This window comes from Oncorhynchus masou, chromosome 28 (genome assembly GCF_036934945.1).
Source record: "Oncorhynchus masou masou isolate Uvic2021 chromosome 28, UVic_Omas_1.1, whole genome shotgun sequence".
NCBI classification, from domain to species: Eukaryota; Metazoa; Chordata; class Actinopteri; order Salmoniformes; family Salmonidae; genus Oncorhynchus; species Oncorhynchus masou.
The window spans coordinates 48,134,839-48,155,491 of NC_088239.1; the positions used below are offsets into that span (position 1 = coordinate 48,134,839).

Here is a 20,653-nt window from a genome sequence, read left to right on the forward strand (position 1 = left end):
GACACCCAGACAGCCAAACCCTACCCTTACCCGGACAACGCTGTGCCTATTGTGTACCGCCTCATGGGTCTCCCGGCACAGCCTGCTATGACACAGCCTGGGATTGAACCCGAGTGTATAGTGATGCCTCAAGCACTGCGATGCAGTGCCTTAGATTGCTGCGCCACTCGGGGGGCACGTCTCACAATTTTTGTAGAAAATGTTACTTCACTGGAGTTAGGAGAGTATTAACTTGATTCAGAATAGTGCACACACCATTTCACATTCAATATAAGGTAGCACAACTTTTCCAATCCATACTATTTAATGTGAGTTGACTTGTTTGCTACACTGTAAATGTACACTGAGTGTATAAAACATTAGGAACACCCCACAACTACCACCCATTTGCCAGAACTGCCTCAATTGCTCGGGGCATGGACTCTACAAGGTGTCAAAAGCGTACCACAGGGATGCTAGCCCATGTTGACTCCAATGCTTCCCACAGTTGTGTCAAGTTGGCTGGATGTCCTTTGGCTGGTGGATCGTTCTTGATACACACAGGAAACTGTTGAGCATTAAAAACCCAGCAGCATTGTAGTTCTTCCCACACTCAAATCAGTACGCTTGGCATCTACTATACCATACCCCGTTCAAAGGCACTTAAATATTTTGTCTTGCCCATTCACCCTCTGAATGGCACACATACACAATTACATGTCTCAATTGTATCCAGGCTTAACAATCCTTTAACCTGTCTCCTCCCATTCATATACACCGATTGAAGTGTATTTAACAAGTGACATGAATTAGGGATCATATCTTTCCCCTGGATTCATCTGGTCAGTCTAGGTCATGGAAAGAGCAGATGTTCCTAATGTTTTGTACGCTCAGTGTATGTGTCAACGGTACAATAGCTGAACATCAAAGTCTGCAAATGACACTAAATGCTGGGTTTATGTTTTCAAACAGCACTAAATTATGGATTTATAATTATGGAGAGGGAAAGAAAGAAAAAGAAAGATAAAGAGAGAGAGAGATTCCATGATGATGCACAGTATTACAGTTTTGTTTTGGTCTGCCTGCAGAATCTAGGACAGAAAGTGCCTCCAGCTGTGTGACTGGTACATCACTACTATTACAGAACAGGCATGTTGCAGGGAGATTCATCAGCTGCCCAATCGTCTTCATGATAAAAAAACAAGTGGATGGATAACAAGAAGGAGATATCGGAAACTTGTAGCTTAAACATAAAAATTGGTCCACATTAACCCCTGTATGGCTGGCTTTCATTGCACTCTTTCACTTTTCAAACAGTATGTTAAATTGCTCTGTAAGTTGACTACAATTACTGCAGTTATGTGCTGTTATTGGCTCGATCCTTTATTTTTTATCCACAGTCCCATGAAGTCTGGCCAGTGATATGACCCATTCACGCTAGATTGACGAGTAATCAATCAATTAACCAATTATATCACTAGCCACTTTAAACAATGCTACCTAATATAATGTTTACATACCCTACATTATTCATCTCATATGTATAAGTATATACTGTACTCTATCATCTACTGCATCCTTATGTAATACATGTATCACTAGCCACTTTAACTATGCCACTTTGTTTACATACTCATCTCATATGTATATACTGTACTCGATACCATCTACTGTATCTTGCCTATGCTGCTCTGCACCATCACTCATTCATATCTTTATGTACATATTCTTTATCACCTTACACTGTGTATAAGATATTAGTTTTGGAATTGTTAGTTAGATTACTTGTTGGTTATTACTGCATTGTCGGAACTGGAAGCACAAGCATTTCGCTACACTCGCATTAACATCTGCTAACCATGTGTATGTGACAAATAAAATTTGATTTGATTTGATTTAGTGGAATCAATCGGTCAATCAATCACTCAGCTAACCACAATTGCCCCTTGACAATCATACATACATTTTCATCTCGGCTACAGTTATGAATTGTAATAGCATATGTATCGAAACACTTCCCATCAGAATAGCATTACACATAGCCTAACATCACCAGTGGGCAGGGAAAGGGTTACTGTTTTGTAAAATGACATTTTGAAGGAGGGGGGAAAGCTCACACACAGCTCTGCTGGCGCGGTTGTTTGGTGCAGGTTGATGTTATCAGTTAATTAGGACATGGCTTGCAGCTCGATGACCAGCTTGAGAGGAGGGAGAGCCTGACCGGTGTTGCCTAAATGAGATAAAAAGCGCGTGGTTGGCGCTAGGTTTTTGTATTCTCCAGCTAGGTGTCGTATCCGTAGCAGTCTGAATATCCGCGCCGAACGACCAGGCCAGCTCACACTGCGAAATGGTCACGTTTATTATTGGGCTCCTTATCCTACCAATATGTCTTCAACAGTATGGTGTTGTACACGGTACGTAGCCTAATTGTACATGTCTGAACGTTTTGTGGTCTATTTCAATGTGTTGGTATAACACCGGGTTGGTTATGCCCATTACACCTGCCTATGGTTTCTTTACACAGGACTGACAGCGGCAATGTAATACTCAACCTTGCTTTGGTTCTACGAATATGGCACAAAACGGGCAGACTGGTTTTCACAGTGCCCTCGGCATATTGTTTTATTCCAACATTTGCCGTTTCCAATAAAATGCTTAGGTTTGACAAACTCCAGAATAATTGCTTTCAGTCTTTAGGTGTCGGTCGTTTTAAATGCGGCCAGGCAAAAGGCCTGTGTTTATGTAGGCTACGTGGTCGTTAAACTGGAAACGTATACCGTCGTTTTTTTTTTAAATGGTCGGTGTGGGTAATTGATTTGGGTTGCAATGAATCTGAAATCGATAGTACTGATATAGGGGGGTGGGAAGTATTTGTAATATTCTCTTTAACATTCGCTCTCTGTAGGTTACAGAATGTTCCACCAGTGATTTATTCCTGAAGATTGGGGCGAGCCTTCAATGGATTGATATGTTGTTTCACACTGGACAGCGGGACAGCGTAGCAACACCACATTCTCCTCTTGGGGGGATTTACAAATAACAAATTTATAAAGAACAGGTGACTTACTATTTGCGGAATATTGGATTGCAGTGCATGGCATTGGCGATTAAGCGCTTGTCTGTATTACCCTATCGGTATGTAGACCATCTATGACGTGTTTAGCTTTGTCATTGAGCGTGAAGGGGTTTGTTTTGCCACACCGTGAAAGTAACATTTTATTAGTGTCAGGGGCTTTTGTTGTTGCGTCTCCGATTGTTTTCACTTTGTGAATTGAGCGAGACAATACGCAAATTAGGTTCTCCTTGACCTAATTAAAATGGAGATGTGTCCAAGGACCAAGGCTTTATTCTCCATTTTGGTTGTGATACTGAGACCAATAGTGCTCAAAAGCGCGTTGTCTTCAGACTGTAGGCCACCACAGCGGACAGGGACTACAGACGGACACAATCTGTGGCGAACGGAAATTAGTTTGTCAATCAAAGCAGACAATGGGCATGAATGAAAGCTACGCATATTTTTTTGGAATGTCTCTTTTGTTACTCAATTAAAAGTGTAATACTACCTACACCAGTTTTAATTTTAATGTTTGCCCTATATAGCTTTCATTATGGAAACTGGTTATTTGAGTATTAACCATACATTTCACAATGGCATTGGTCTAACACTACATATTTCCTTGGAGTTTTTCAGACCTTCTGCTATTAATGATTGCACAATTGCAAACACTTTAAGCCTACAATTAATTTGAAAATGGTAAATAATGAGACCGATCAGCAAGCTGCCAATAGGTGTTAGTAAGCCTGCTTTAGTTTGGTTGGTGGGTTTATTCCCTAATGTACACGGATCTAAAATATAAACGCAACTTGTAGTGTTTTCATGAGCTGAAATAAGATCCCAGACTTTTTCCATACACACAAAGCTTATTTCTCTCAAATGTTTATACATTTATACATCAGCTTTATGCTTTATGACTCTCCTTTGCCAAGAGAATTCATCAACCTGACAAGTGTGGCATATCAAGAAGCTGATTAAACGGCATGATAATTACACAGGTGCATCTTGTGCTGTGGACAATAAAAGGCTATTCTAAAATGTGCAGTTTTGTCACGCAACACAATGCCACAGATTGTCTAGTTGAGGGATCGTGCAATTGCCATGGTGACTGCAGGAATGTCCACCAGAGCTGTTGCCAGAGAATTGAATGTTCATTTCTCTACCATAAGCAGTCTCCAACATTGTCTTAGAGAATTTGTCAGTATGTCCAACTGGGCCTCTAAATCGCAGACCATGTGTGGGCAAGAGGTTTGCTGATGTCAATGTTGTGAACTGAGTGCCCCAGGGTGGCTGTGCGGGTATGGGTAGGCATACAGACAATGAACACAATTGCGTTTAATCGACGGCAATTTGAATGCAGAGATGCGTGATGGGATCTTATTTTTTTTTGGGGGGGGATCTGACCAACAGATGCATATCTGTATTCCCAGTCATGTGAAATCTCTAGATTATGGCCTTAAGCATTTATTTAAAATGATTGATTTCCTATGAAAAGTAAAATGTTGCGTTTCTATTTTTGTTCAGTATTCGTCCAAGTTATTGCCTACTATCAAGTTTTAATCAACAGATCCACTGCCCCAGGCTTTTCAGTGAAGCAACCGCAGCACAAAATGTGTTACAATAGCAGAGATGTCTGAGGTAACTCCAGCTGTGAGCTGTCCTTGCTCTATAGAACAGATGAGCAGTAGGACCTATACAGTTGACTAATATTCACATGATTCAGCCTCGTAGTGTGTATGATTATGCAAGTCTCCATTTATTTTGGCCTGGGACTTCAATTTGATGCCCTGCCCCTCAGGACCAGTCTTATTATTCTAGTTGCGGTTGGGGGGGTCATTGGTTTAGCTGTAGTGTGAACCACTCTAGGAGCACGGTTACCCACAGTTCCTTAACTTGGAACTATCACTGGCCGGTTTGGGCATGAGTGGCACTGATTAATGTAATCTCTCTACTATGTGTAGGCCTGTGTGTATGAGGACCCATATCAGCCACTTGTTTGGTAGTGCCCCTGAGACTTATGCTAATGTCCGCACTGCAAGCGCTATGCTTTATGACTCTTGATCGTTCTTTGGCATTCTACCCTTCAAGAACCTGATCTGCTGGCTTGTTTAGAAAATGGCTGTGTCTGCAAATGGTACCCTTTTTCTTATTTAGTGCACTGCTTTTGACTCGAGGCGTCTGTTCAAAAGTGTGTGCGCTATTTAGGAAATAGGGTGCCATTTAAGACACCCTTTGGCCACTGCCCAGGACAATTACTAGTCGGTCCCAGGCAGACTATTGTGCTGGTGGTTTTGGCCTCCCGTCACACAGGTCTGTTAGCTCCCTGCTGCAGAAGTGTACCATGCTGAGCAGGTCACTCAGGCACACTCTGAGGAGCAGGGGGTTATTAGACATGGTCCGGCTGTACTTTCTCCTCTCTGCACAGGCTCGTAGCTGGCTGGCAACAGCCACTCTGTCATACAGGAGCCATATGCCGTGTTTCACTGTGGCTGGCTGGTACCTACGGCACAGTGGGTTATTGGTGATGTCAAATGAACTCTCTGTCAATATTAACCCCATAGACAGTCATTTAAGTTCAAGCATTTCGCTACACTCGCATTAACATCTGCTAACCATGTGTATGTGACAAATAAAATTTGACTTTTAGAATTTGACTGACTTTTGAATTTGGCTTAACCACAGATTGGCTGAATGGTGATGGCTTGTTTTGTTTTTGTGTCCTACAGACATGACCCAGGTCAGGACTTTCAATTTGGTGACGAATGAGATGGAATGTTGTAGTCCTAGAAGCCTGGAGATGCAAACGCCAGTTCTGCATTGTTGTGCAATGAGTATTTCCTTGTTCCTTACAGGATCGAAGACAGAATGTGAGCCCAGTCAGTTCCAGTGTGGGAATGGCCGCTGCATCCCGTCTGTCTGGCAGTGTGACGGGGATGAGGACTGCTCCGACGGCAGTGACGAGCACACCTGTGGTGAGACGCACGAACCGCCTCTCACACTATTTATCAGATCGGTGACAAATCCGTGGCATAGCCTGTTATGAAACCACCCTTGTTATCTTGGCCCCGTTGGTGCTGTGTCTGAATCCACCGGGGTTATCATGACCTGGTGTAAGTGGCGCCGGTTCTGGAGAGCTAATAATGGCCGTGACTGAGACGCGCCCACGAGCCCCATCTGGGCAAACAGAGTGTCACCTTGATTTCTGTGCTATCTGGGTCATGGGGGATGGGATGGAGGGAAAGAGGTTGCTGTAGAAAGGGATGTGTTGCGGTCTCGATGAAATCTGTGCTGACATAACCACTTTAGTGTTACTATGGATTACCTGCCCATCTGTTTCCTTGGTCTCTCTGCCCGTCGATCCCTCTATTGACTGTATACATTACCAACACAGCCCTGGTGACATTAATGTTGATGGGACTTCACTAATAGTTAGAGGGGCCTGTGGCAATCTAGTCACAAGGAGGAATGGCCTGTGAGGAGGCTCTTTAGCACAGTGGACATGAAGTGACTGAAAATAGGGTGGGGTAAGTGTGAGGGTGAGTGCTTTGCCACTGTGGAGGTCTGTTTGACTAATACTATGCTCTGTGCAATATACCAGGATTTCCCCAAACTCTGTCCTGAGGGCCCCCTGGGTGCACCTCTTGGTTACTGTCATAGCACTACACAGCTGATTGAAAATAAACACTTCATCTTCAAGCTTTGATTATTTGAATCAGCTGTGTCGTGGGACCCCAGAACCACGTTTGGAAATCCTGAAATAGACCACTATACTAAATCTACACTATAGTGACTATGATTTTAAAGGGCACATTGTCAATTCTTATATTGGTTTAGTCCGGCGCTGACCTTCGGCTCTTTGATACTTTGGTTGGTACTTTGGGGCGGATTTTGTCCTCACACTGAAAGACCAAGATGCTTCACTTGGTGGTCTGATTCTGAAGCTCGCATACTGTATCACTAACACACTCGATGCCGCTGTGCCTTTGCAGTTCGTAAGACCTGTGCGGCAGTGGATTTTGTCTGTCGCAATGGCCAATGCGTCCCCAAGAGATGGCACTGCGACGGTGAGCCAGACTGCGAGGATGGCTCTGACGAGAGCGTGGATGTTTGCCGTAAGTTATCTGCAACAAGCCCGCCCCAGATTGGGATTCCTTTTCCTTCTGTTCGTCCTATTCAGTTGAGAAATGTATCCCTGTCTAAAATGTTTGCATGTTTTGCCTTCACTTACAGTATGATAAAGTTGGGTTAAATTGCATCTTCCATAATAAGTGGGTCAGGTTGTCAATCTCACAAGGACGTTTAATCAGTTTCACCATGTGCCTCCCACTGTCAGCCAATGCAACAGCTGTGTCAGTTTGGTTCTGGCTTTGGCTCAAGATTAGATCAGGTTACTCTGGCCCTTTCCGCTATACTGCTTTAAGCGTATGTCCTCTGTGCACCCTCGCATAGTACGTTCTTGCATTGAGACCAGGTGGCCACATTAAAAGCCTTCATTTAATGTTCCAAACGGGATTGTTCCCAGTCATGTGGGCAGCAGCAATGTATTCCACTGCAGTACACAATGAGCAGGGTGTCAGTTCTATTTGGGGTGGTTTGTGTGTACGTGCAGGTCAAGACGTCACTGGTTTGTTTGACCAGCTGTCGGAAAGCGCTCTGACCGTACGCATGGTTATGTTTGTGAGAATGTGAGTCACCACTTTGAAATATTGAGGAACTCTTAATTCTCCCAAAGTGTCCTTTAGTTAAAGCAGTTGTCTATTAAGCAATTCGCTCCCAAAAGTGCATTAGGTTAGATGAGACTGCTTCTACACCTGCATTGCTTGCTGTTTTGGGGGTTTTTGGGCTTGGTTTCTGTACAGCACTTTGAGACGTCAGCTGATGTAAGACGGGATTTATAAAATGTTGATTTGATGAGACGTTAAGAATATTTCCAACACGGGTCTGTCCGTTCATCTGCCATTACTCTCTCAGCCCGTTGTGTGTGTTGCATTAGGAGCAGTATGAGGTTTCTTCTCTGATGTGGAGCTAATGCTTCACAAGATCTTCTGACTGATACTGCCCAGCATAATTTCTGAGGAATGCATATGAAAGCGAGTTTCATTGATTTGGTAGCGAGCACTCTCACCAGACCTTCCTTTATCCCTGTTACACATGAATCGTTTGTCTCCTCTGCTTCAATGGTATGATTAGTAGGTCAGTTCCTGATGGATTGTCTTTGATTGAAATATTAAATTCCTCTGGGTTGATTCCTAATCAACAGGCGTTGTGCCAATCGCCACTAGATAGAGGCTTGTAAGAGTTTTGAATGGGCTCGAAGACGTGCTCTGGACTCAGCCTAGTTAAGGAAGCATTCGTAATCTGATCTACACAGTACCTACCCTGTAAAGAGTGAGTGTACCCACTAATCTCAATCTAATCTTGTTGAACACATCAAGATCAATTGATTTGAAAATGTATCAAATTTGTCTAACCGCCTACGTTTGTCAGAGGCGGTCGATATATCGCTCAGTGCTCCATTAGCCAGCCTAGCCCAGTGCCTTGCAGAATTGTGTGTTAAGCATTTCCCATCCCAAACACTTGCAGCACTAAATGTCTATAAATTCACTCCCTCTCCATCTATGTGCCCTGCAGACACCAGGACCTGCCGTGTGAATGAGTTTAGCTGTGGCGCCGGGTCCACCCAATGCATCCCGGTCTTCTGGAAGTGTGATGGAGAGAAGGACTGCGATAACGGCGAGGATGAAATTAACTGCGGTGAGTCGCTTTGCCATGTAGCCGTAGGGCGAGGGGTGTCCCTCGAACCGCTAGGTGGATTTCCTTACTGTGTATTTTTGAATGACTCCAAGCAGCAACAGTTAATTTAGGAGTACATGGTTGTTGATTCCTACATTAGCGTCACAGTACTGAGTACTCTGTTCACTCACACAGGTAACATCACATGCGCCTCGCTGGAGTTCACCTGTGCGAGCGGCCGCTGCATCTCCCGTAACTTTGTGTGCAACGGCGAGGACGACTGTGGCGACGTGAGTGACGAGCTGGAGTGTGCCCCGTCGTCCTGCGGCCCCAGCGAGTTTCAGTGTGACAACGCCACCTGCATCCCTGGCAGCTGGGTGTGTGACGACGACGTGGATTGCCAGGACCAATCGGACGAAACCCCTCAGCGCTGTGGTCGCCACCCCACGCCCCCGGCTAAATGTTCACCCAGCGAGACGCAGTGTGGCTCTGGGGAGTGCATCCACCGCAAGTGGCGCTGTGACGGAGACTCCGACTGCAAGGATGGCAGTGACGAAGCAAACTGTCGTAAGTGTGGAGCGGCTTAATCAGACTGTCTGCAAGTTCCAGCCGACGTACTTTATTGTTACACGGGTCAGGTTGCGCTGCTTTCAAATGATGATAAATGGAGCCTTCTATTACAATAAAACGATATTGCAATAAAAGGATCTGGCCTTGTGTTCACAGCAGCTGTCATGGGTTTCTGTTTTTTTTTTTTGGTTATGACTGGTGTAGGTATTGAGTGCAAATGGAGTAATGGGTTAATGGTGTAACAGGTCTGTGTCCTCTCCAGCTGTTCGTACCTGCAGGCCAGACCAGTTCAAGTGCGAGGACGGCACCTGTATCCACGGCAGCAGACAGTGCAACAGCTTGCGTGATTGTGCAGATGGCAGCGACGAAGTCAACTGCAAGAACTGTGAGTGTTCAACCAGAAGTAATGTCGTCCCGAACGAATGTACATGGTCTTGCTACACTACAGAACGTTTCCGAAACGAGGTCATTTTTGCGTCTGTTCAGTTATTCCTGTATGAGTTGGGTCAAAATATGCTCAATAAATACTTTAATTTTGATATTCAGGATTACAACAATGAGATTAATGAAGTATTGACTGTCACGTGAATTGCGTTAGTTGCACATGCAATTAAACACGCCTCCGTGTTTCTATGGGGGACAGTCACAACATTTTGTAGACAGTCGACTCTCAATTTCCTACACCCACTTCCATTGTCACTGTACCTGTTTAACAGCCTCACCGGTTTGTAATGTCATGTTCTTTCTCACGACTCAGTGACGCAGTGCAACGGCCCTGACCGGTTCAAGTGTCGGAGTGGCGAGTGTATCGAGATGAGCAAAGTGTGCAACAAGGCCCGGGACTGTCCTGACTGGAGCGACGAGCCCATCAAAGAGTGCAGTAAGTGGATGGACGGGAACCAAACCTGTTTATAATTAAGCAGTAGAAGCGACGCGAGGATGAGATCAGTTAGTGTGTGTGTAGTCTTGTGATTTGTTAAGTCACGATGAAGAGCCATGAGGACTTTCACTGGAGTGGGTTGCCTTGCAAGTTGCAATACTGCCCTGGTTGTCGACCACAGAACATTATGGGGTTGACGCAAGTGATCGGTCTGTTTGTGTATCCCACTTACTATATACATGTTACCCTTTTGACCTGTCCCATGGAGGATACCTCGTATTGTCCTTGTCAAACTCGTCCTACGCTACAGCGATTCCCAGTAGTCCGCTATCGTTCAGCCAGTCCACTGATGTGATTGATTTTCAGGCAGGCCTTTGTTTGTGAATAAAGGGCATGAGTAACCACCGTTCTGCTGTTCCCGTCTCAGACCTGAACGAGTGTCTGCTGAACAATGGTGGCTGCTCCCACATGTGCAGGGACATGGTGATTGGCTACGAGTGTGACTGCACCCCTGGACTGCAGCTCATAGACCGTAAAACCTGCGGGGGTAGGAGCCATATCTAATCATTAACCCATATACACTAATTGATATTAACTCTCGTGCGAAAGAAAGGTGTTTTCAGCTGACATTTGTAACTGGGTATTGAGACGTACTACATTTGACTTGGTATTCACAACTAAATTCATTGACCTCCTACTGTTAGTGACTATTCATGTTTTTCCCTTTCCTGCAGACATTGATGAGTGTATGAATCCTGGGATCTGTAGTCAGATCTGTATCAACCTGAAGGGAGGGTATAAGTGCGAGTGCCACAACAGTTACCAGATGGACCCCACCACGGGAGTGTGCAAGGCCGTGGGTAAGTTGGCTCACCCTGGCGTGTATACACCATGCTGTACCACCACGAGCACATGGCAGAGGGATGCCTAGGCAGACGTTGGCGCGCTAGAGGAACGCAGCGTCACTAATGGGTATCCGGTCCAATAGACTCTGTACCCCATGTCGATCTGTCCTGATCAATGTGTTTGACTTCTCAAGCTGCTATATATTTTATTTATTGTAGTCCAAGCTCAAATGGAAAAGCAGTGATATAGTTTGCAATGACCTTGATCTGAGAAGTCCAGCTGGGGATGTTTTTTTGTGCCATTCGTGACTCGTGATTAGTGTTCTGACATGAGGACCGACTTAAAAGGCTCCATTGTATCGTCATTATGAATGAGTGTCTGTGGCTCCCTCAAGGCACGGAGCCCTGTCTGATCTTCACTAACCGGAGGGACATCCGGAAGTTGGGTCTGGAGAGGAGGGAGTACACGCAGATCGTGGAGCAGCTACGGAACACAGTGGCACTGGATGCAGACTTCACCCAGCAGATGCTTTTCTGGGCTGACCTGAGCCAGAGGGTCATCTTCAGGTAGCTATGGGTTCTGTCTTCAGGTAGCTATGGGTCCCGTCTTCAGGTAGCTATGGGTCCCGTCTTCAGGTAGCTATGGGTCCCGTCTTCAGGTAGCTATGGGTCCCGTCTTCAGGTAGCTATGGGTCCCGTCACGCCCACATGCGATAAAGTCTCAGCCCATAGATGGTCTATCATGGAGTCTGTTCACCTTGACCTGTTATCACTGGTTTCTGACAGACATATGAAATCAGTTATACATGGTAACCAGGGCCAAAGTTCACTGAGCATATGTTTGCTATACTTCCCAGCAGTAAACCATTCAACCCTACAAGCTACTTTTTTTTGGGGGGGGGCTCAATGAGCAACCTAAAACCGAGCACAGATGTTTCTCAACCCCTTGTCTTTCCAGCACGGTGTTGGATAAGCGAGGAGATGTAGGAAGTCATGTGAAGGTGATAGATAACGTCCAGACACCAGTGGGGATCGCAGTTGACTGGATCTACAATAACATCTACTGGTCAGACCTCGGTACCAAGACCATAGCTGTGGCCAACTTCAACGGCACCAAACGGAAAGTTCTCTTTGACAGCGGTTTGAAAGAGCCTGCGTCCGTTGCTGTTGATCCACTCTCTGGGTAAAGTTACTGTATTTAATGGGGGTTCTGCATTTCTGTTGAACAGTTCCTGAATGCTTCCACTTTTCTGAACCCTCAATGATTTGATCTCCTCTCTGCTCGTGTTCTAGATTCCTGTACTGGTCAGATTGGGGTGAACCAGCTAAGATTGAGAAGTCGGGCATGAACGGGGTTGACAGGCAGGTCCTGGTCGAGACTGATATTCAGTGGCCCAATGGAATCACTCTGGGTGGGTAAAGCTGGATCCTGATTGTCCCGTCACTGCATTATACCTGATGTGCATTTACCCTTTGAGCAGGTTCAACTGCTTTGACGGCGACAGGGTGTGATGAAGATGTGTATTCATTTCCTTCCCTTAGACCTGATCAAGAGTAGACTGTATTGGGTGGACTCAAAGTTGCACATGCTCTCCAGTGTCGACCTGAACGGAGACAACCGGAGGAAAGTGCTCCAGTCCCCAGAATACCTGGCTCACCCCTTCGCTGTCACTGTGTTTGAGGTATGGCTCTCGATGCGCTGTGAAATTGTGTGTATAACAAGTGTGCGAAAGCTACTTCCTGTAACTAATACACTGGCAGGGCAATTGACAGTTAGATTGAGGTTGTGTCTACAATTTGATTGCTTCTTGTGTTAATGCTACCCAGCAAACGCATGCTTTTATTGACAATCATAATTGGTCATTTGCTAAGTCTCTATTCAAAGTGATTAGTTGGTTTCACCATAACTGGTTTTCTGTAAACCCCATGATTTTCTCCGTGTGGTGATCAACAGCATTTACCCCTGGTGGCATTTGACAGAATTACTGTTAGAATAAATATCTGTTCGGTGTCTTCAAAAGTCTTTCCTTCTCTGAAGCATAGGTCCCAAGCCATTTCTACTGGCATCTGCTCTGGGGTTTAGTGTGTGACTGGTTATGTTTCAGGATCGAGTGTTTTGGACAGATGGGGAGAACGAGGCAATCTACGGAGCAAACAAGTTCACAGGCTCTGATGTGATTACCCTGGCAAGCAATCTGAATGAGCCACAGGACATCATTGTTTACCACGAGCTAATCCAGCTGCCTGGTAAGGCTGCCAGATGTTAGCCCTCTCTCCCAAGCCCATGTGATCAGGCAAAGCTAGTTAGCCTAGATCACAGGGAGAGAGGGCTGTGTTTGTTGCCTCTGTGAAATTCACAGCTCCACACTCATATGTAACCGTCAGTCAACTCCATTGACCCCTGTAACCGTTAGATACGGAAAGGTCAAAAACAAGGATCCTGCCATGCGCTAACTGGCTAGCCTCTCTAAATGCTTTAAAAAAAAACACTTGGACAAGGGTATTTTAGGGCATCAAAATGCTGTCATGTAGGCGTGACTAGATTGATCTGTGTTTTAAGGCAAAGTAGCTTAGTCATTCACGTAATGTATTTGAGAAGTATGGGGCTCAGGCAGTGGCTAACTGGTTCCCACCATTTTGATTCCACACAGGGACAAACTGGTGCAATGAGAAGGCTCAGAACGGTGGATGTGCCTACATGTGCCTGCCAGCTCCACAGATCAACAAATACTCCCCCAAATACACGTGCGTGTGTCCGAAAGACCAGACGCTCGCTTCAAACGGCCTTCACTGTCGACCAGGCAAGTACCTTAACGTTAACATCCGGTTGGGCAGTGAGGGGTTAAACTGTGCTGTGATGCCAAGTTTTTTTTGTACAAGCCCTCTCTTTAGAGGCCTTTAACTCCCATTCTGTCACCCAAGCATTTCTTTCCCCTCTGTGTTGCTTGTGAAGCCTGACCGCTGTAGCCAGGCTGTCTGGCCCTCTGTTTGCCTGTCTTCTGCTTCATCCCAACTGCTCTTCTAAAAGCCTCTGCTGCATTTTCTTCCCCTCTCAGAGCCACTGTTTGGGAATATAGTTGAGATGGCACTGGGCTTCTTAAAAGCAGTTTGATTGAATGAACCACCTGGGGTGTGGAGGGGACAGGGGGTTATTGTAGGGGCCAATAAGAGGGACTCCTGTCACTTGAATGCTTTATATACTGCTTTTAAAAAATTTGATCCAGAAAGCAACATGTTTCTACCCAAATAGAAGGTAACTGTCTTGTCTGGTAATTGATGGAATGCTAGGATATAGACGGTGTGCTTGACGCTTTTCATTTGCATGAGACAAAGGGGTCGGATTTGCTTAGTGAGGGTACTAGTGGGGAAAGCCCAGGCTGTGCACCCCACTGCCATTAACCAAGATCTATCGCCTAAAATACTGTTATACTTGTCATGCAGTGTAGTCTACGCTCTTAATTTAATAAAGATCTTTATTAAATAATCAATGAATAAAGATTTCTTGTGGTAATTTAGGCCCAGCTATGAGTCAAGTGTGGATAATATTTTGTCTGATCTAATCGTCTCTCCTGCTTCATTTCATTCACGCTGCTCATAATCCTACATGAGCAGCCTTCAGATTTTGCACTACTATAGAAATATAGGCCGTAACATTTCCTGCTTTTGTCACCAATTGAACAAGGCTCTATGGTTAGCTGGACAGTAGACATTTTGGATCACTTCTGCACTTATTTCAAACGCTTCTGTGCTTTGTGTTGCTCCGCTTTCCTGTTTTTCCACTAGGAATTAATTTGTGACATAAAGTAACATGAGAGCTGCATGGTAACACGTGTTTCCGTAGTCAGAATGTGAAGCTGTGATTTGAAGTTTTGACAAAGCGTTACAATACTCTGTTCTCTTATGACAGTGAGCCCTTCTACTCCCTCAAAGGATGATGGGAAAGCTCTAATACGTCCCACTGACCCCCAAGGTAAAGATGTCAACCGCCCGCATGCCATGTGCGGCTGGGGCTGCATGCGTGTCCTGGCTATAGCCATGACTCGGGACCCAATAGTCTAGTTTCATGGCCTTTTGGGCTCTTAAGATGTCAATGATTTTAATTTTACTCTTGGATGACTCTGGTCTGGCTTCCTTGTGCTACCCATCGTCATGGTGATTAGCCTAAGCTTTCAGCCTTCTACTGAGGTGGTGATGGGGAAGTTGGTCAGTCAAGATGTCTGGCGTGTTAGACATTCCTGTACTGTCGAAGTAGATTTTGGAAGTAGCTATTAATGCCATCCACCCAGGAATGTTGAACGGTAGATCTAAGTGACGTCTACAATTAACCAGTGGATGCATGCATAAGTAAGGACCACAATTAAAGTAACAAATATATAATTTTATCTGTAGTGGATTTATTTGATTAGCCTTAAGTCATTTGTTTAGGCCTGTTTGTAAGATGCCTTTGTTGTGGCTGATCTCAGTTTTTTTTGTTCAAAGTGATCACGGTGCCAAAAGTTGTCCCCCAACCTGTCCCTGCTGGTAAGCCCCAGTTCTCCTTCCCTGAATGAGCCCTTGGTGAAAAGTAGTGGTAGTTTTCCTTAGACTGTGATTTGTGCCAAATCACTAGTCCGTCAGCCTGTTCTTGCCAGCTCCTGATGGCCACATGATGTTCCAGAGCCCAGCTACCCACCAGGGGGCTTGCCAGAGGGATCAGAGCCACCCTATTGGCAGACGGGCAGAGAAGGAAAAAAAGCTTGTTCTCTCTGCCCCCCCCCCCTTCCATTCACCTACTTGTTTGCAAGTCATGTCACTATCAACTCTCATATCACCTATATTTCCTAGAGGTATTATTTCCATGACCAGTTGCGTCTATTGTACTTTAGGCCCTCAAAGTTATTCTTGTTACAACGTGACTATTGGTTACCCTAAAATACAGACTAATAGAGACACGAACCAGTATGTTTCTGTGTTTACGTGGTCCCTCAAAGGACCGACTCTCATTCAGACTAACTTTTTCTGTTGTAGAAGCCAACGTCAGTACAGCCATCCGTGAGGTGGACTCTACAGCTAGAGGATCTGCAGCTGCCTGGGTTATCCTCCCTGTGTGTAAGTACCGCTGTCACTGCCCCATCCTGCAGCTGTCGATGACTCATACTTTTTAAAGGACACTCAACTGTATGATAAGTGGGTGGGTGAGCAATACTTCAAAGGTTTTTCCTAGTTATAGTAGTTGTTGATTGGCTGTGGTGATTTTATTCAGGTTACCATTGAATTGCACTGCCTCTGTGTAACCTTGGCTCTGGCTAGCTGGATATTAAACTACAGTATGGCTTACCTTGATCCCACTTTTGGCTCCTGTCCCCAGTGTTCCTGGCCATGGCTGCTGCAGGAGGCTACTTGATGTGGCGTAACTGGCAGCTGAAGAATAAAAAGAGCATGAACTTTGACAATCCAGTGTACCTGAAAACCACCGAAGATGACCTCAACATTGATATCAGCAGGCACTCCTCCAATATAGGCCACACCTACCCAGCAGTAAGTCTCCTTAATCAGTTGCGTGTTCACTTCTGTAACTACTTAATTGTGTGAACTTCCAATCCCTTTTTGCATTGTGACTTATCACCTTACGTTTACTTGCAGGAAATCCCCATTAATTATTGCTAGTAGCCAGACTACTTTAGTCCTCAATCGGTAAATTGTTTAGATTCTCTGCCTGTGAAGGTCCACGTTCCATTGTGCTTTTGTCTTCCTTCCAGATATCAGTTGTGAATACAGAAGATGACTTGTCATAACAATCTGCCAAGTGAACCCCCGTCGGTTTCTTCGACCTTTGGTCTCCATGCCAACGACCTCTGCTTCTTTAACAGAGCAACAACCAGATGCCTTCTGAAGTGCATTAAGTTGTGTTTTCTGGGGGATGTTTGTCAATAGTTGTGTGAATGATGTATGAATTGTCCTACTCACACCAAGTGTGTCCACAGTGGCAAGGGGTTTTGGGGGCTTGGCCTCTTTTATATCCCCACTCCTTCCCCCTTAGCCCCAAACATTTCAAAGATTCTACTACGTGCGACCTTGCGTATTGTTCAGTACACTGGTTGTCCTTTAAAGTGAGGCCATGCAGGGCGCGATACTGGTTCTAACCTTCAGTCCCCTACTGGACATGTTTCTCTGAATATTTATGAAAAGCATATTTTAGGCAGTAATGTCTTAAAATATGTACGTTTCTTATGAACATTATCTCCAGAAGCACATTCTTATAACGCTTTTTTTTGTGTGATTCTGTGCTGGGAAGATGAGAGCTAAGGAAGGTCATGTTACTACAGCATTTGTAAAACATTGTACATAAACCCTCTTCCCCTAAGAACAGAATCAGGACTGAAGCACTTTGATCAAATGGTCTGCTGTAAATAAGATTGTATACATTTGACTGAAATCAATTTTTGCTATGGTTGAGCATAGTACCAGGGTAGGGTAAGATGTATTTAAAACTGAATTTGTTAAACTATTTTGTATGTTTGTGCTGTTGCTGTGACTTTTTCTAGCCATGTGCAGGGGGACTAAATGCTGTATCGTGAATAAAATGATTTGCAAACACTTAAGATGAAACAAGACTTTTTCATGTACACTTCTGGAAGACCCATAAGCCATTCAAAAAGCCACTGCTTGACTTTCCCTGTACCACTTATTTAGGGGTACATTCTGAATCCCCTCCTTTCTCCCAAAGCATTTATTCCCCTCATTAATTCAAAGGAATTGACTAGTCTGAGGATGTCATGCATGTACTGAAAACCAATGATTTTAAAATATGGGGGATGGGGGGGGGTACAAATGTACCAACTTCTGGAGTTTGGTAGAGAATCTGAGTGCAGCCTAGGATGTCGTTGGTTTAAGGTTGTGGCCCTAGTAGCTTTTCGAGAGCATTATTTCACCATTTTAATGATTGACAGCCTAGTTCAACTGCATTAACATATGCATAGTAGTGCCTGATATAACAATTGCAGATGGCAAAATGGATTGTTTTGATCTACAGTATATCATAATCCAAGTAAACCTCTTGACTGTTAGGGTAAAATGTAGATTTCTGCCTAATAGACATGCCCAAAGGTATTTTTCATGAAATGGTAATGCTGCATAGCTTTGTCAAACTGCCTTTCCTGGTGTACATACTTGAAGGACACAAGCTCATGTACAGATACTAAAATAGGAAATGTTTGACTATTCAAAAGTAAGGCGTTCAAATGAAACACTTTCTAAATATACTGAACAAAAATGAATGCACATGTAAAGTGTTGGTTCCATGTTTAATGCCATCTTTTTTCAGCTCAATGTTCTCCATACGCACAAAGCTGAGTTTTTCTCCTTCGCCAAGATAATCCATTATCAAGAAACTGATTAAAAACCATGATTACCCAGGTGCATCTTGTGCTGGGGACAAAAGGCCACTCTTAAATGTGCAATTTTGTCACGTCTCAAGTTGAGGGAGTGTGCACTTGTCATGGTGAATGAAGGAATGTCCACTAGAACTGTTGCCAGAGAATTGAATGTTAATTTCTATCTTAAGCCGCCTTGACATCACTTAAGTTTTGCAGTACTTCCAACCGGCCACAACTGCAGACCACGTGTATGGCGTCATGTGGGTGAGTTGTTTGTGCCCAACTTTTACAGTGCTCAATGGTGGCGGTAGGGGTTATGGTATGGGTAAGCATCGAACACCATTGGCAATGTGAATGCACAGAGAACGTGACGAGATCCTGAGGCCCATTGTCATGCCATTCATCCGCTGCCATCACATGTTGCAGTATGATAATGCATGGGCCACATATCCATAAGGATCTGTACACAATTCCCAGAAGCTGAAAATGTCCAAGTTCTTCCATGGTCTGCATACTCACCAGACATGTCACCCATTGAGTATGTTTGGGATGATCTGGATCAATGTGTACGACTGTGTTCCAGTTCACGCAAATATCCAGCGACTTCGCACAGCCATTGAGTGGGACAACAGACCACAACAGTATGATCAACGTGAAGGAGATGTGTCGCGCTGCATGAGGCAAATGGGGGTCACACCAGATACTGACTGGTTTTCTGATCCACACCTCTACCTTTTTTTTAAAGGTATCTGTGACCAACAGATACATATCTGTATTCCCAGTCGTGATTCCATAGATTAGGGCCTAATTTATTTCAATTGATTGAACTGTAACTCAGTAAAAACTTTGAAATTGTAGCGTGTTTATTTTTTCAGTATATACACTGGATTCTGCCGTTTCAGCCAAGCCCGTTGCTAACCGGTGTATAAAATCGAGCACACAGCCATGCAGTCTCCATAGCAAACATTGGCAGTAGAATGGCCTTGCTGAGGAGCTCAGTGACTGTCAACGTGGCACCATCATACAGTAATATCACCTTTCCAACAGGTCAGTTTGTCAAATGTCTTCCCTGCTAGAGCTGCCCCGGTGAACTGTAAGTGCTGTTACTGTGAAGTGGAAATGTCTAGGAGCAACAACTGCTCAGCCGTGAAGGGGTAGGCCACACAAGCTCACGTAGTGCGTAAAAATCACCTGTCCTCGGTTGCAACGCTCACTAGCGAGTTCCAAACTGCCTCTGGAAGCAACGTCAGCACAGTAACTGTTCGTCGGGAGCTTCAAGAAATGGGTTTCCATGGCAGAGCAGCAATGGCAAGCGTCGGCTGGAGTGGAGAAAAGCTCGCCGCCATTGGATTCTGGAGCAGTGGAAAGGCCTTCTCTGGAGTAATGAATCACGCTTTACCATCTGGCAGACATCTGGGTTTGGCGGATAGCAGGAGAATGCTACCTGTCCCAATGCATGGTGCCACCTGTATAGTTTGGTGGAGGAATAATGGTCTGGGGCTGTTTTTCCATGATTCAAGCTCTACCCCTTAGGTCCAGTGTAGGGAAATCTTAATGAAATCTTAACGCTACAGCATAGACAATTCTGTGTTTCCAACTTTGTGGCAACAGTTTGGGGAAGGCCCATTCCTGTTTCAGCACGACAATGCCCTAATGCACAAAGCGAGGTCCATAATGAAATGGTTTGTTGAGATCGGTGTGAAAGAAATTGACTGGCCTGCACAGAGCCTCAACGCTTAGCAGAGCATTTTGGGACCTACTTCCCAATCCCCATTTGAATGTGATCCTGGCTCAGTTGACATGCGAGTAAATGAAATCGAAACAGCTGATCGAGCTGTCATGTGACTGAATGCATTCATGGGTCACTACGGAGGAGTTTTAGTTCCTGACTTACCCTGCCGTCTTCCTCTGAGCATTAATGCTGCGTTCAAAACAACAGGAAACTGGGTCATCTCAGATTTCTGACTTCAGTGGGTTCAAGACAACTGGGAACAATAGTTTTGAACGGTTAACCAACTCGGGAACTCTGGGCTCTTTCTAGAGCTCTGACCTGAAGATCCAGTAGTGGTGCGTGGGTAAAATCACTGGGGAAGCCAAGCCCCCCTTCCCCCAAAAGCCATATTACAACCTATGTGATGCAATAATAGCATTGTTTACTCTATAATCTGTCAATTAATTTGCCTTGCGACTGTGATATAAAGGCCGAGATAATAAGAAGACACAGTGGCAGAATAAA

At 44.8% G+C, this 20,653-nt stretch overlaps 1 protein-coding gene across 3 annotated transcripts; it reads left to right on the top strand.

The window, feature by feature from the left end:
- Positions 1-2,086: 2,086 nt before the first annotated feature.
- On the top strand, positions 2,087-17,638 carry LOC135517748 (very low-density lipoprotein receptor-like). Of its 3 annotated transcripts, XM_064942330.1 has the most exons (20): positions 2,087-2,393; positions 5,887-6,006; positions 7,024-7,146; positions 8,666-8,788; positions 8,963-9,334; positions 9,600-9,722; positions 10,095-10,217; positions 10,645-10,764; positions 10,952-11,077; positions 11,458-11,629; positions 12,021-12,245; positions 12,356-12,474; positions 12,605-12,744; positions 13,168-13,309; positions 13,714-13,863; positions 14,970-15,032; positions 15,542-15,583; positions 16,070-16,150; positions 16,410-16,579; positions 16,801-17,638. In XM_064942330.1, exons 1-20 carry the CDS (start codon positions 2,327-2,329, stop codon positions 16,834-16,836), a joined length of 2,637 nt encoding a protein of 878 aa, XP_064798402.1. In that variant the 5' UTR covers positions 2,087-2,326; the 3' UTR covers positions 16,837-17,638. The 3 variants fall into 3 exon arrangements, with proteins under 3 accessions (XP_064798402.1, XP_064798401.1, XP_064798400.1); XM_064942329.1 differs by lacking the exon at positions 15,542-15,583 and having other exon boundaries at positions 13,714-13,867; positions 14,974-15,032; XM_064942328.1 differs by lacking the exons at positions 14,970-15,032; positions 15,542-15,583.
- The last annotated feature ends 3,015 nt before the right edge of the window (positions 17,639-20,653 follow it).

Coding starts and splice junctions, on each gene's coding strand:
- LOC135517748 (XM_064942330.1), top strand. CDS start 2,327: ATGGTCACGTTTATTATTGGGCTCCTTATCCTACCAATATGTCTTCAA. Junction 9,335..9,599: donor CAGTGACGAAGCAAACTGTC/GTAAGTGTGGAG, acceptor TGTCCTCTCCAG/CTGTTCGTACCTGCAGGCCA. Junction 12,745..13,167: donor TCGCTGTCACTGTGTTTGAG/GTATGGCTCTCG, acceptor GTTATGTTTCAG/GATCGAGTGTTTTGGACAGA.